The following is a 15,056-nucleotide window of genomic DNA, read 5'->3' as shown; positions in this document are numbered from 1 at the left end:
GATGACACCGTACCTTTTTACATGTCCCCTTCCCTTTTTTACCAGGAATGGGCCGAAGTAGTCAATACCAACTCTCGTAAAGGGAGGATCGTCAGGCAGGACCCGGCATTTTGGTAGATCTGCCATGAGTTGCTTGCCAGCTGTGCCGTGTAGCTTCTTACAGGCGATGCACTTAGACAAGATTCTCCTAATGGCTCCATTTGCTCCAGGGATCCAGAATCTCTGCCGCAATTGAGCCAGCATGTGATTCCTTCCTGCATGTGCTGTAACATCATGAATGTATCTAAGAACAAGCCTTGTAATGTGCGAGTCCTTTGGCAAGATGGCTTGCTGCTTTGAGTCATCTGGCATTGCCGCACGGCTCAATCTGCCGCCCACTCTCATAAGCCCGTCTTGTAGTACTGGATTCAGCTTATGAAGCGAACTACTTCTCTTTACCCTTTGTTGTTCTTTTAGCATTTCCAGATCTTCTTTGAATCCTTGCTTTTGGGCGTATTTCACAATTTCTGTCTCTGCTATGGTCAAATCCTCACAGGTAAGTCGTGTTCTTTAAAATCTTTCTTGAACTGATTCATTTTTTCACTACTTGATGAACTTGTCTTTTTCTTTGCTTTCAATTCTTTCAGAAGATCTTTCAATTTCACAAACCAGGCTACTGCACGCTTTAGCTTTGTCCAGGATGAGTAATACATCATCAGCTGGCCCAACGGATCCTTGCGCTCTCGCATCTGAACGACCTGTGATTGAACTCTTTTGACCTCTGGGTCATCCACATTTCTCATTCCAGGATCTGGATTCTTTGGCCACTGGTCTTCACCGCAGAGCAGGAAACTCGGTCCTGAAAGCCAGCTTTCACATTTCAAGAACGCTTCTACAGACTGACCTCGGGAGACGTGATCCGCTGGATTCAGGCTAGTATGGACAGAGTGCTCCAGAATGGCTAACACTCTATTAGCAACAAAAGTCTTGAATCTGGTACTTTCACTATTCAAGTATTTCAGCACTCAGGCTGCAGTTAATTCCATTCTAGGTATGGTTGGAGATTTCAAGGGCGCTACCCGTGCCTTTGCTATCATGAGAGTAGATTGAGTTTCACCTGCAGAAGAGCGTAGCACAAGGTAGCTTGTCGTTCCATAGGCGACTTCACTCGCATCAGCGAAATGGTGTAGCTGAGTGAAGACTGGTGCACCAAACTCCTCTGTCTTGATACATCTGTCAACGCCAAACTCATTTAACTGTTGCAAGTCTGAAGTCCACTTTGTCCAATTTTTAATGACATTTTCTGGAAGGCTTTCATCCCATCTGTATTTCTGCCGGCATAAATCTTGCAGAATTCTTTTGGCGAGTAGGACCACTGGAGCTATAAACCCCAGAGGGTCAAAGATGGAACTGACAAAGGAAAGCAGGCCTCTCCTGGTGTGTGGGCTATCTATCTTTCTATCAATCTTCAGACCCCTACAACTCATCCAGAATGCTGCAGCCCGTCTGATATTCAATGTTCCCAGACATTCACATGTCACCCCCCTGCTCAGCAACCTCCACTGGCTGCCTGTTATGGCTCGCATCAAATTTAAAACTTTGGTGCTCACATACCAGGCAGTTAAAGGATCAGCCCCTGTGTATATTCAATCCCTTATGAAGACCTATACACCAACAAGACCCCTCCGTTCTGCCACTTTGTGCCGTCTGGCGCCTCCCCCTCGCCACACCTGCACTTCACGCTCACGACTGTTGTCTGTCCTGGTCCCACGGTGGTGGAATGACCTCCCGGTGGATGTCAGAACGGCAGTCTCTGACCTCCTTCAAGCGCAGACTGAAGACTCATCTCTTCAGGCTACACCTTTCCCCCCCCCAACTCACAATCACTGTGATTAGCCTTAGACCGTAATGGCACTTATGTATAGATATCGTTACTTGTATAGGTATTGTTGTTTTGCTGTTGTATTCTAGCTGCCAACAGTGGTATGCTAGTTTGAAAGTTGGTTGTATTCTTCAAGGGTTCTGAATTTCTGTATGTTTACACTAGGACTCGGAACTGTACTGTCCTCTCAGGTCTACTTTTGCACTTGTTCTTGTGATTGATTTACACTTTGTGTAAAATAAAGTCTTTCAAGGACACGTTAATTAGCTGAACTGTTAGCACTTAGCTTTCAACTTCGTCCCACTTCGTCCTTCCACAGAAAGATGTCCTTTTACAGCTTAACCTAGCTAGCTATCAGTAGCACAATCCGTAACAATAACAACTTACATTCGTTGTTTTTCTTTCTCGAACAACAATCCAAGAAAGTCCATGAAATTGTATCCTATTTTCAGTCTCTTTATCCAGCCAGTCCAATTCGGAATCCAATAACCTGTGAAGAGCTAGTTTTTTGACTAAAAATGTAGTTTCCTAAATTCCAATTGACGCTTGACGCTCAATATACTCCCTCAATCCACAGAACACTTGAAAAATATTCCACGAGTCCATCTTCCATCTGTTCATCACCCTACCTAGTTCAGTGAACAGTAAAAGTGGCAATTTTTCATCAGAACAAATATAATATTAGGGACATATTCCGACTAGCAATGACCATTGAGATCTTTTGCATTCTTTATTGTCTTTCCTACATGATAACATATGAAGTCTGTGCCGGGCCTCCACTCCCGCCCAGAGAACGGAGACGCATCGTTGGCGTGACGCGCTTCCGGCCGTAACAAAACAGAACCCTGAGGGAGATAGTGATATGGCTTAAACACTTACAGTTTTATGTTTTGTTCAGAGTTCAGTTTAGCTTTAAATGCTCTCATGTTCTCAGTCTATGGAGCTGCTCCTGCAGTCCTTTTATCTCCTTCCTGTAATGTAAAGGATCTGGGAGGTTTAGGGGGTAAAGCAGATGTAGGGGGTGTTTTTGGGGGAGACTTCACCCCTCTGTCCTGAGACTCTGTCTCCTCCTCTCTTCCTGCTTCCTCTTCCTCTGCCTCAGAGGTCTTGGTGAGCTCCAGATTTGGAACTGATGTTGGGTTTTCATCTCCTCCCCCTCCTGCCCCACTGGGCTGAGCTCCTCCCTCATCTTTACCTCTATCCTGCTCCCTCCTCTCCTCTCTCTGCCTCTGGGATCCTGCTGTCTGATTGGCTCCAGCCTCACCAGTAGATTCTGCTCGTGTTTCCTCTTCCTGGTCCTGACTCTGTCCTAAAGTCTCATTCCGATGGAGAGAAGATAGAGGGGTGTTTGTATGATCTGTGCCAGGAAGATCTTCAGAAGCATCATGAAATTCTTCATTGTCAGAGGTAGAATCTGCATCTTTATCTGATGACACTGATTGCTTTCTTGGTGAGTCCATTAGAATGTCCCCCTGCATTGTGACTGACTGCCCAGTGGGGCCTTCCTTCTCCTCCTCTTCCTCAGGGGAGAGAGGCTCCTGGGCTGGATGTGCTGTTGGGCTGAGAGGAGATGGAGTGGTGCAGGGAGGACCTGTGGGAGCAGGAGTTCTGGGGGTGAGCTGATCGTCCTCAGCATCAGAGGGGTTCTCCTTATGATCTCCAGCCTCATCAGAAGACCCTGCGTCCTCTTCCTCAGGTGGAGCAGCAGATGGGGTGTGGGTGGTGTCCTCTTCAAATCCTGTTTTGAGTGGAGCAGCAGATGGGGTGTGGGTGGTGTCCTCTTCATTTCCTGTTTTGGGTGGAGCAGCAGATGGAGACACAGGAGTGCTGAACGGGACAGTACCAGAGGAGGGGAGTTTAGGTGAGTTCCCTCCTTCAGTCTTCACTCCTCTCTCTGCAGAATATTCCCCCAGATTTAGTGATTCTGTGGAGAAACAAAATAGGAAATATGATGTAAAGCAGGTGATGGGCAGGTTACCTGCTGCTTCTCTGTACTCACCAGTCTGACTCTCCTCCTGTGAAAGTGCAGCTCTCCCATCAGCCCCTCTGTGCTGCTCAGCCAGAGCTGCCTTCTGATGCTCATCATGGGCCTGAGCTGGCCTCATCATGTCTCCATGTGGCTTCACTCTGTCCTCAACTCCTCCTGTAGAAGCAAGGGAAATGTCTGCTTGTGGTGAGTACCTCCTAACACAGATACCACCGTCCAATTATAAGCTCACAAAATTAAGAATATTCACCCTGATCTCATGATTCTATTGAGAAATAAATCAAATCTGCTAAAGTGCACCTGCACACAAGAGGATCACCAGGAGCAGCTGGGTATTAGTGAGCGAATCTAATGGGTTTTCCACCAGCCACCGGCAGTTTCGCTCGTTTCTGTTATTCTGATTAGGTGATCAGAATCAGTTAGGTACTTTGGACGCTGCAATTGTTAGGATAATTATTAGATTGCTAGTTTGCATTGGTAATTAGCAGTTTATATAGGCGTGCTTATTTGGAATGGTATGGTGTGTCAGCACCCCATTACAGTCTGCTCTCTCCCCTTTACAGTCTGCCCTCTCCCCATTACAGTCTGCTCTCTCCCCATTACAGTCTGCTCTCTCCCCATTACAGTCTGCTGTCTCCTCTTCAGAACGCGCTTCCAGCGACGTGGCCCTCCACGGTGACGGAACCGCACCAACCTCTGCTACCCCTCACTGACCCCCTGTGAGAACTCCACAGTTGCAGGGGGGCTATGGAACTGCCAATCTGCCACACGGAAGGCTGACTTAATTACTGGTTATGCCTCCCTCCTGTCCCTACAGTTCCTTGCCCTCACCGAGACCTGGATCACACCTACAGTTCCTCGCCCTCACTGAGACCTGGATCACACCAGAGAACACCGCCACCCCCATTGCCCTCTCATCCTCCTTCTCCTTCTCACACACCCCCCGGCCCTCTGGCCATGGAGGTGGCACTGGCTTGCTGATCTCCCCCTCCTGGTAATTCTCTGCATTTTCCCTCACTGACCTATCCCTATCCACCTTTGAATGCCACGCTGTCTCAATTACTCACCCTGTTAAACTTTATATTGTCGTTGTTTATCGTCCTCCAGGTCCCCTAGGAAGTTTCCTTGATGAGCTTGACACTCTACTCAGCTCGTTCCCTGAGGATGGAACCCCACTGATCCTCCTGGGAGATTTCAACACCCACCTAGAAGCCTCCCAGTCTGCTGCCTTCTTACCACAACTTCACTCCTTTGACCTCTCTCTGCAGCACTCTCCCCCAACTCACAAGGCTGGAAACCTTCTCGACCTGATCTTTCTGAGGAACTGCTCCTCTTCTAACCCCACTGTTAGCCCTTTACACATGTCCGATCGCCACTTCATTTCCTTCTCCATCACCCTAGCTCCTCTGCCTCCATCCCCTCCTCTCACCCCCACTGTCAATGTCCGATGTAACCCTCCTCCCTTGCCCCCAGAGTCACCTCTTCTCTCCCTCCTCTTGAATCCTTCTCCAAACTACCCACTGATGGGTTACCGACATTCTACGTTCCTCCAGGCCCAGCCTATGTGCAGCTGAGAGGAAGTGGAGGAAATCAAAAGACCCATCGGACCTGTCTTCCTACCAGTCTCTCCTGGCGGCATTCTCCTCCGCTATCACCACTGCCAAAATAAACTACTACCAAACAAAAATCCAGAATTCCACTTCTAACCCTCGTCAACTGTTCTCCATTTTCTCCTCTCTCCTCAGCATACCTCCCCCACCATCTCAGTCCTCCCTCATTGCTGATGACTTTGCAGTATTCTTTGACGAGAAGGTTTCAGATATCTGCAGCACCTTCACGACCATCACCACCTCTGTGCCTGCCTCCCTTTCTGTGCCTGCCCCCTGTTTCTCCTCTTTCTGTCCCCTTACAGATGCTGATCTGTCTCACCTCCTGCTCTCCCCCCACCCTACTACTTGTGCCCTGGACCCCATCCCCTCAAACCTCCTTCAGGCAATCACGCCTGACATCCTCCCGTTTGTCACCTCCCTTGTTAACTCCTCTCTGTCCTCTGGCTGCTTTCCCTCATCATTCAAGAGGGCCTACATCACCCCACTCCTAAAGAAATGCAGACCCCTCCTGCATTCAAAACTACCGTCCGGTATCTCTCCTTCCTTTTCTATCCAAATCCATTGAACAAGCCGCCTCCAACCAACTCTCTTCCTTCCTCTCACAGAATAATCTGCTGGACCCCCACCAGTCCGGCTTCAGACCTAGCCACTCGACAGAGACCGCACTCCTCTCCGTCAATGTGTCCCTTCAGGCTGCACGAGCAACCTCCCTCTCCTCTGTCCTGATCCTTCTTGACCTCTCTGCGGTGTTCAACACAGTCAACCACTCCATCCTCTTAGCCTCCCTGGCATCTACAGGAATCTGTGACACAGCCTTAGACTGGATAAAATCTTATCTCTCTGGCCGGTCCTCCCAGGTGTCCTGGGCTGGAAGAGTGTCAACCCCTCGCCCCCTTGTTACAGGAGTCCCCCAGGGCTCAGTCCTCGGACCCCTCCTCTTCTCCATTTACACACGATCCCTCGGCCCTGTTATCTCTGCTCATGGCATCTCATATCATTGTTATGCCGATGACACCCAACTCTTTCTCTCCTTTCCCCCATCAGACACACAGGTCTCTACCCGTATCTCTGCCTGCCTGAGAGACATCCAGAGCTGGATGGGCAACCACCATCTAAAGCTCAACCCAGGTAAGACGGAAGTAATCTTCATCCCTGCTTTAACCTCTCCCTTCTCCGATGTTCCCATCTCACTAGGGGATACCACAGTGACCTCATCCCCTAATGCAAGAAACCTTGGAGTGGTGATGGACAACAGGCTATCCTTCTCCAAGAACATCGCAACGGTGACCTGGGCGTGCGGGTTCTTCCTGTACAACATCCGGAGAATCCGACCCTTTCTCACCACCTACTCCACTCAGCTCCTTGTCCAAACAATGGTCCTGTCCCGCCTGGACTATTGCAATTCTCTGCTGGCTGGCCTTCCAGCATCTATCATCAGACCCCTACAACTGATCCAGAAGGCTGCAGCCCGTCTGGTATTCAAAGTTCCCAGACATTCACATCACCCCCCTGCTCAGCAACCTCCACTGGCTGCCTGTTATGACTCGCATCAAATTTAAAACTTTGGTGCTCGCGTACCAGGCAGTTAAGGGATCAGCCCCTGTATATATTCAATCACTCATCAAGATCAATACACCAGCAAGACCCCTCTGTTCTGCCACTTTGTGCCATCTGGCGCCTCCCCCTCGCCACACCTGCACTTCACGCTCACGACTGCTGTCTGTCCTGGTCCCACGGTGGTGGAATGACGTCCCGGTGGATGTCAGAACGGCAGAGTCTCTGACCTCTTTCAAGCGCAGACTAAAGACTCATCTCTTCAGGCTACACCTTTCCCTCCCTAACTCACCACCATGATTAGCCTTATATATGCCATAGACTGGAATGGCACTTATACAGTTGTATAGATATTGTTGTTTTTTGTATTAGTTATTGTATTGTTGTACTCTGGGTATTCTAGCTGCCAACTGTGGTATGCTAGTTTGGAAGTTGATGTATTCTTCAAGGGTTCTGATTATCTGTATGTTTACACTAGGACTCGGAACTGTACTGTCCTCTCAGGTCCTCTTCGCACTTGTACTTGTGTTTGATTTGCACTTCATTGTACGTTGCTCTGGATAAGAGCGTCTGCTAAATGCCATGTAATGTAATCATAATAATGTAATGTAAAGGTATGTCTCATTGAGAATGTTACCTGTGGGCATGTCTCATTGAGAATGTTACCTGTGGGCATGTCTCATTGAGAATGTTACCTGTGGGCGTGTCTCTCATTGAGAATGTTACCTGTGGGTGTCTCTCATTGAGAATGATACCTGTGGGCGTGTCTCTAATTGAGCATGTTACCTGTGGGCGTGTCTCATTGAGAATGTTACCTGTGGGCGTCTCTCATTGAGAATGTTACCTGTGGGCATGTCTCTCATTGAGAATGGTACCTGTGGGCATGTCTCATTGAGAATGGTACCTGTGGGCGTGTCTCATTGAGAATGTTACCTGTGGGCGTGTCTCTCATTGAGAATGTTACCTGTTGGCGTGTCTCATTGAGAATGTTACCTGCTGTGTCTCTGTACTCACCTGTCTGACTCTCCTGTGAAACCCCAACACTCCCATCAGGTGTTCTGTGGGCTCCATCACTGTTGAGCTCCAGGGCTGGATCTGCTGTTGGGGTCTCATCTCCTCCCCCTCCTGCCCAACTGGGCTGAGCTCCTCCCTCATCAATACCTCCATCCTGCCCTCTCCTCTCCTCTCTCTGCCTCTGGGATCCTGCTGTCTGTTCCCTCTTCCTGCTCTGGGTTCTGCTTCTCTCCTGAAGTGAGGTTCTGCTTCTCTCCTGACGTGAGGTTCTGCTTCTCTCCTGAAGTGAGGTCCTGCCTCTCTCCTGAAGTGAGGTCCTGCCTCTTTCTCCACTCTGTCTCTGAACTTCCTCCTCTTCCTCTGGAGTGAGGAGCTCCAGGGCTGGATCTGCTGTTGGGGTCTCATCTTTACCTCCATCCTGTCCCCTCCTCTCCTCTCTCTGCCTCTGGGATCCTGCTGTCTGATTGGCTACAGCTGTTTCCTCTTCCTCTTCCTCTTCATCTTTCTTCTTGCTTTTCCCCTTAAGCTGAGTTCTGGTATCGTCTTCATATCCTGTTTTGTGTGGAGCAGCAGATGGGGTGGGGGTGGTGTCCTCTTCATGTCCTGTTTTGGGTGGAGCAGCAGATGGGGTGTGGGTGGTGTCCTCTTCATTTCCTGTTTTGGGTGGAGCAGTAGATGGAGACACAGGAGTGCTGAACAGGACAGTAGAGGAGGGGAGTTTAGGTGAGTTCCCTCCCTCAGTCTTCACTCCTCTCTCTGCAGAATATTCCCCCAGATTTAGTGATTCTGTGGAGAAATAAAATATGAAATATGATGTAAAGCAGGTGATGGGCAGGTTACCTGCTGCTTCTCTGTACTCACCAGTCTGACTCTCCTCCTGTGAAAGTGCAGCTCTCCCATCAGCCCCTCTGTGCTGCTCAGCCAGAGCTGCCTTCTGATGCTCATCATGGGCCTGAGCTGGCCTCATCATGTCTCCATGTGGCTTCACTCTGTCCTCAACTCCTCCTGGAGAAACACAGGACATATCTGCATGTGGTGAGCACTGTACAAACACAGGGAGGCTCACAGGTGAGTATCTGATCCTGCTATATATATCAAGGACATTGAATCAATCACCATTTGTCCTTACTTCTGACACACGGTAATGTGTTTTATTTGTCTTAATCATCACAGTTTGATGAATTCAAACTAAAAGTTTAGGATTTTCATTAAATGCTGCGTCAAAGCTATGGATTACCATCAATTTATATAAAGTTTGGGGATAGTCAACATAATCAGTCACTTGTTGTACACAACTGTAAGAAAGTTTGTGAAACCTTTGGAATTACCTGGATTTCTGCTTTGATTACTCATAAAATGTTGTTGGATCTTTTTCTAAATCACAATTATAGATAAACACAATCTGACTAAACAAATAACACACAAACTGCTGTACTTTTCAATTTATTGATTGCATTTGAGAAATCATTCAAAAGGGTTCAAAAACTTTATCTTGCAACTGTATATACGTATGTAATGCCTAATGTTCCATGAGATTCTTAACGTATGAATTCTGCTTTCCTTCCTCTTCCTCCTGCTCTTCATCACTTGTTCTAACAGCAAAGCCAGATCAATCTAGGCCCTATCAGAGTTCTCCATTAACCCAAAAACACCTGTTTTCCTTGTCTGCATTTCTCTCCAAATGTCAACACCATCTCCAGAACATTCTGTCTTGGATATTTGAGTCATTGCTGAGATATCATTGCTTATTTGAAGTAGCATCAAATGGTTTTGTATCACTGATTCACAAATGTTGCTGTACTGTGTAGTATAATCCATCAATGTATTTCATTATTAGAAGTAAAATAAATACCCCCAAAAACAGCATAAACCCACAAATCTGTCAGAGCTATTTTACAGAGGAATCATAGTACTTCTGTTTCATTTTGAGACCAGGTGTGTTCAACACAGAATTAATTTTCCTTACCTGTAGTTTCCTCATGTTCTTCAGTGTCTGTTGGTGATAGCAGTTTTTCTGTTTCAAAAGAAATGTTCCACACACTTTATTTAGTTATAGTTTTACCAGGAGTATGCCTCTTTATCAAGCTTATAAAAATGAACATATGCGAGTCCTGTAAAGGCTAAAACTGGTATTCAATAAGATATTTATTTTTGGAGCACCTCCAGTTACAGTTGTGTTTTAAATCCAGTCATAAAGTAACAGTAGCAGTGACATCATCACCTGCAGCTCTAAGGCCAGAGTGAGTAACACTGTTCTACAGCTCACCTTCCATTCCAGCTTCAACATCTTCCCCTTTCAGTCCTGTCTTTTCTACAATATGAGAACATGAAATATTATGTATTGCTTGTGTTTCACAGTACTATAATCATTCATCACCATAATGTTTACAACTTAGTCTCAGATTGAACTTCAATATACTTTTCCCTTTGTCCTTCGACAATGTAAGCAAATAATATTATTATTAGTCATGGATAAAGTTACAGTAATGTATGTGCTTTGAAAGTCCCACAGTATTAGAGTGATTGTGCAGTTTTTATGATGACAACCTGCAATCCTACTGAATCCAGTCCTGAGTAACTGCTTCAGAAACAGTGGGATCTGCACATTAATGCACTTAATGTAATTGTATGTGTTATTTGGAAGGACACTTACTTTTGTAGCACTTCTTATAGAAAATGAATCCCACAATGATGGTGATGATGATGAGGAGGAGGACAATGACTAAGGGAATGCTGACAGAGGAACTTTCTAAACACAAAAAGAAAAACAAAACATGTTAGAAAAAGATACGAAACAAAGCTCAGCCATTTTGATCCATTTAAACATGGGATTCACAGAACTCACAGGATTCCCATAATTTGACTGTCATAAAACTGGACAGTAGAGGTGTGTAACCACAGGGGAACTGCAGCACATGAACACCTTTTAAACTTTGTTTCAACTGCAATGTGTTCAGCTGGAGTTCAGGTTTAAACCCCTGGACCACAGAACTGCATTACTGGAGCAGCTGTCCAAACCTGTGAAGTGAGGATTAGCTGTTGCAGCAGGACAGCAGGCCTGTGATCAGGCCCTACATGGCTGTGTGGCCTTACCTGGTGCAGGGAAGCAGCTCTTTACAGGAAGCTCTGTTCTGCTCTCACTCACAGGGTTGTTGAGCACACAGGTGTAGACTGAGTCAGATGTCTCTGCTGCCTCTATCTTCAGCTGGGGCCCTGGCTGGGGCTCTATGGCAGGCCCCTCCCACCTGTACTGAGTGGCAGGTCTGTTGTTCCCAGAGCACAGCAGGGTTACTGAGGTCCTGTTCACCTGGCAGGTGACTGTAGGTTTATCTACAGCATCTACATGGGACACAAAAGATTCTTACCTCTCAGCTTCATGAGCACTGTCTTTATGGCCCCAATGATGAGCTGTTTTTTGCTGAAATTCTTCAGATGAGAACTCTGTAAAACTAGGGGTATTCCTGTAGTATTGCTTATCAATATTTACACCCAAAACTGTGTGGTTACAGACCACCTTATGAAACACTTTGAAACATACGATGCTTCTACCTGCAAGGGGGACAAAACATGCCCCACCAAAACGACTTAAAATGCATTTCAGTAGCAAACACATTTTCTCAGAACGTATGACTAAGATCTCTGTGATGAAAGCCCATAATGAACTGGGTTGGGTCCTTCTGTAGAAGCAAACTCACCAAAAACTGTCACCCTCTGATAATGGTGTGTCAGTTCTCCTTTGACCAGCAGCTCACCCACATACTCCCCACTGTCAGACTCTCTGAGATGTGTGAGGGTCAGCGCTCCTGTTGTGACATCCAGGATTGTCCGTCCTTGAAACTTTCCATATTCACGCACCCCCTTCCGGTTAAATTCAACCACCTTATTACCATTCCACTTCCACAAAATGTCCTCTATGGGACCCTGAACATTTGGCTGCAGAGTGAAGTTCCCATAAGACTGGACAATGAGTTCAGTTGTGAAATCACCTGCAGAAAAGTGAGGGAAAGGCATTGATGTGGATTATTAATAGATATACTTTCACTTGTTTAATACCCTTTCATTTTTTCACGAATTAATCATTTTAAAAAATAACAGACCAAAGTCTGTAACCATTTTGCTCCAGAAAATACTACTGTATATTCCATGCAAATCATGACAAAAGAGAAACAAAATGTCTTCTCTGTGCAGAATCTGTTTATGAATCTGAAGTTAGCTGGTATACAGGTACAGTAAGTGGAATGAGATGCTGAAACGTGGTGGCTTATTTTCATCAGTTAGGTTCCTTGCCTGACACAAGTCCAGGACACCTGGCACATGCAACTTTTTTACAAACCCATTCATCACAATCGCCATTTTATGGTGAAGTATTTTACTCAAGGAAACTTTTGGGTTTTTTTGTAGTAAATTGCAATTAGCTAACAACCATTGCTTTTACAATTAGATAAATGCAGAGCACTCAAAACAGTCTCAGCATTGTCCAAATTCAGTTGAAAGGTGTTACACCCAGAGCATTGCTCTTTCTCAGAGGACATACAGTATTTGAGGCAGGTAAAACGGGCTGGGTTGGCTACTTCCTGCCTCCATTTGTCAAATGTAACACTTTAGGTGAAAGTGTCCTGTTGCTGAAATCTATCTCTGCTTAAAATAACAGCCTATGTGGTTATTTTGGTTAGCCTGTTGTAGATAGGTTAAACCCGTTTTTCCAGCTTTGTCTACCGATGGTAAAATGTCAATATATGTTTTTTGATTTAGTTTGTTGAATATTTTTAAATGTCTGATCAGGATCTTTCCAAAGATAATGTAAATATCCTGCGAAAGTAAACCACCAGTAAATAGGCGACACGTTATTGTAGATTAATTCAGGATATTATCAAGATGGGTAAACATGTAACCCGCGAAAAAGCTGTGACCACACAATGGATTAATGATTACTGAAGAGAGTTAGATTTCTTACCAAATTCGAAGTTCATGAAGATAACAAATAACACCGTGATTCTGCAGCGTTTGCCTGCCATCGCTTACCTTCGAGCCGGACTTTTATACGAAATGAGGGTGAATGTGAAAGTGAAAGCATGTTTGCAGGTTGTAAATCCCCTTTTTCGGTTATCAGCGACTGATCCGATTGCAACCAGAGGAGGCGACTATTGTGGATTTTTTCATACGTTTTATAAATAAACCCGAATGGTGAGAAACGTACTGCCATTTAGAGTCATTAAAAATAATGTTATGTATATACACTGGCATTGTTTCATAACAATGAAAAACGGCCATGATCACTTATTCATAACTTCTACTTCGGATTCTTAGGCATATTTATTCAGTTCGGTTGCGGAAAGAAATGTAGTTCTGGGGGAGAATGGATGTGTTTGCTGTACATCAACGACGCAAATGCATTAAAGCCAAGAATTGTGTAACGACGTTAACATTCAGCGTCTTTTTACATTGATTCTAGTTTTATACAGTTGACGGGTTGCATATAGGCTACAGTCCCCTCCAAAAGTATTGGAACAGCAATGTCAATTTCTTTGTTTTTGATATACACTGGAGACAATTTAGTTTCAGGTCAAAATATGTACATGTGATGACAGATCCCAATTTCAGCTTTTATTTCCTGGTATTTCAAATCTAGATTTGTTAAACAACTTAGAACATGTCACCTTTTGTGTCAGACCACCCAATATTTAGGTGATCAAAAGCAGACCAGGCATTGTCAAAGTGGCACTGGATCAATGAGGAAACTAACCACCGACCTTGCGGGTTCCAGTAATGTACCTTAACCACTATGCTACAGGGCACTATGCTATTTAACCTTAATATTTAAAAAAAATGTTAAAACAATATAAAAACTTCAGCTTTTTTGCAGTTTTAGAAAGGATTGTAATTGCAATTTCCTCCCCAGAGACAGATTGGTCAAGAGAGACTCCAAGGTATTTGACACTAGTTTTGGATTGAATAATATTTCCTTCACACTGTACCTGAATTGTATCGCTTTTCTTAATGCCAAATAAAATGGACTCCATCTTACCCAGATGTAAAGATAGTTTGTTGTCAAACAACCAGTCTCTTACCAGAGACCATTCTCTACTAAAAATCTTAGATTACACTAACATGGATAGGTGAAATATATTAAGTGTCTCGAAAATATGTCCACTCATTGAGTAGCCTACACCAGAGCATAATAGCATCTAAGAAAATGATATAATGTTCTACAGCAATGTAAAAACACAATCCACAACATCTGTGATCACAGACTCATCCTCGGGCAGAAATCACCCAGGATTTTATCAACCGCTCTCAGTAGGTGCGGTTGGTAGTTTACAGCCCTCGCGCTCGTTTAAAGCCAACTGCACATTCATCTGGCATATTTAAAAGCTGGTTAAAGATGTAATCTCTAAAAAAAAGGTTCTGACTTGTTAACCACACAACACATAATTATAACTCGCGACCAAAGCAAGTTAGAGTTCTTACCCAATTTGAAGTTCATGAAGATAAAAAATAACACTGTGATTCTGCAGCGTCTGCCTGCCATTGCCCACCTTCATACTGGACTTTGGATTATTAAACACAGTGAAGGTGAACTACCTGTGAAAGTACCTGTGAAAGTGAAAGCTGGGTGGGGTGACTATCATGGATTTTTAATGTTTGACAGAGACACAGCGATGGTGAGAAACATCTCTCTTGGGGTCCATACGGACGTTGTCTGCTGATATGATGTACCCCAGGAATGAGGTGGTAGAACAGTGGAAGACACACTTCTCGGGCTTGACAAATAGGCGGTTCTCCAAGAGACGCTGAACAACCTTGCGGATGTGCATGATGTGTTCTTCCTTCCTGTGAATTTGAGCTTTTTTGCCTTTTGCTTGTTTACTCAACCATTCTTTTGCTTTCTGTTCTGAAGATGACAATCTTCAATCTCAGGAGAAAGGTGGGCTAAACAAATAGACAACAGGGGGGGAAACATAATAGGGTATTAAACACAATAACAGGGAAGACGAAAACTCGGACTGGATGCACAATAACACATGTAAAA

At 45.1% G+C, this 15,056-nt stretch overlaps 2 protein-coding genes across 2 annotated transcripts in view; both read right to left on the bottom strand.

The window, feature by feature from the left end:
* LOC133123698 (uncharacterized) overlaps positions 1–11,404 on the bottom strand; it is a 67,622-nt gene extending 56,218 nt beyond the window's left edge. Inside the window, exons 1-5 of the mRNA XM_061234176.1 lie at positions 11,392–11,404; positions 10,680–10,775; positions 8,027–9,031; positions 3,861–4,004; positions 3,453–3,599 (exon numbers count right to left, since the gene is read on the bottom strand). Coding sequence (XP_061090160.1) covers positions 3,453–3,599; positions 3,861–4,004; positions 8,027–9,031; positions 10,680–10,775; positions 11,392–11,404 — 1,405 coding nt within the window. The remainder of the gene's footprint in view (positions 1–3,452; positions 3,600–3,860; positions 4,005–8,026; positions 9,032–10,679; positions 10,776–11,391) is intronic.
* The window catches only part of LOC133124540 (cell surface glycoprotein 1-like), a 75,052-nt gene continuing 62,499 nt past the window's right edge, over positions 2,504–15,056 (bottom strand). Inside the window, exon 3 of the transcript XR_009708325.1 lies at positions 2,504–2,579. The gene's annotated coding sequence lies outside the window, so the exon portion shown is untranslated. The remainder of the gene's footprint in view (positions 2,580–15,056) is intronic.

The sequence above is a fragment of the Conger conger genome, chromosome 3 (genome assembly GCF_963514075.1).
Source record: "Conger conger chromosome 3, fConCon1.1, whole genome shotgun sequence".
NCBI lineage: Eukaryota > Metazoa > Chordata > Actinopteri > Anguilliformes > Congridae > Conger > Conger conger.
Note: the sequence above shows the minus strand (reverse complement) of the source record. Positions and strands in the feature narration are given on the sequence as shown.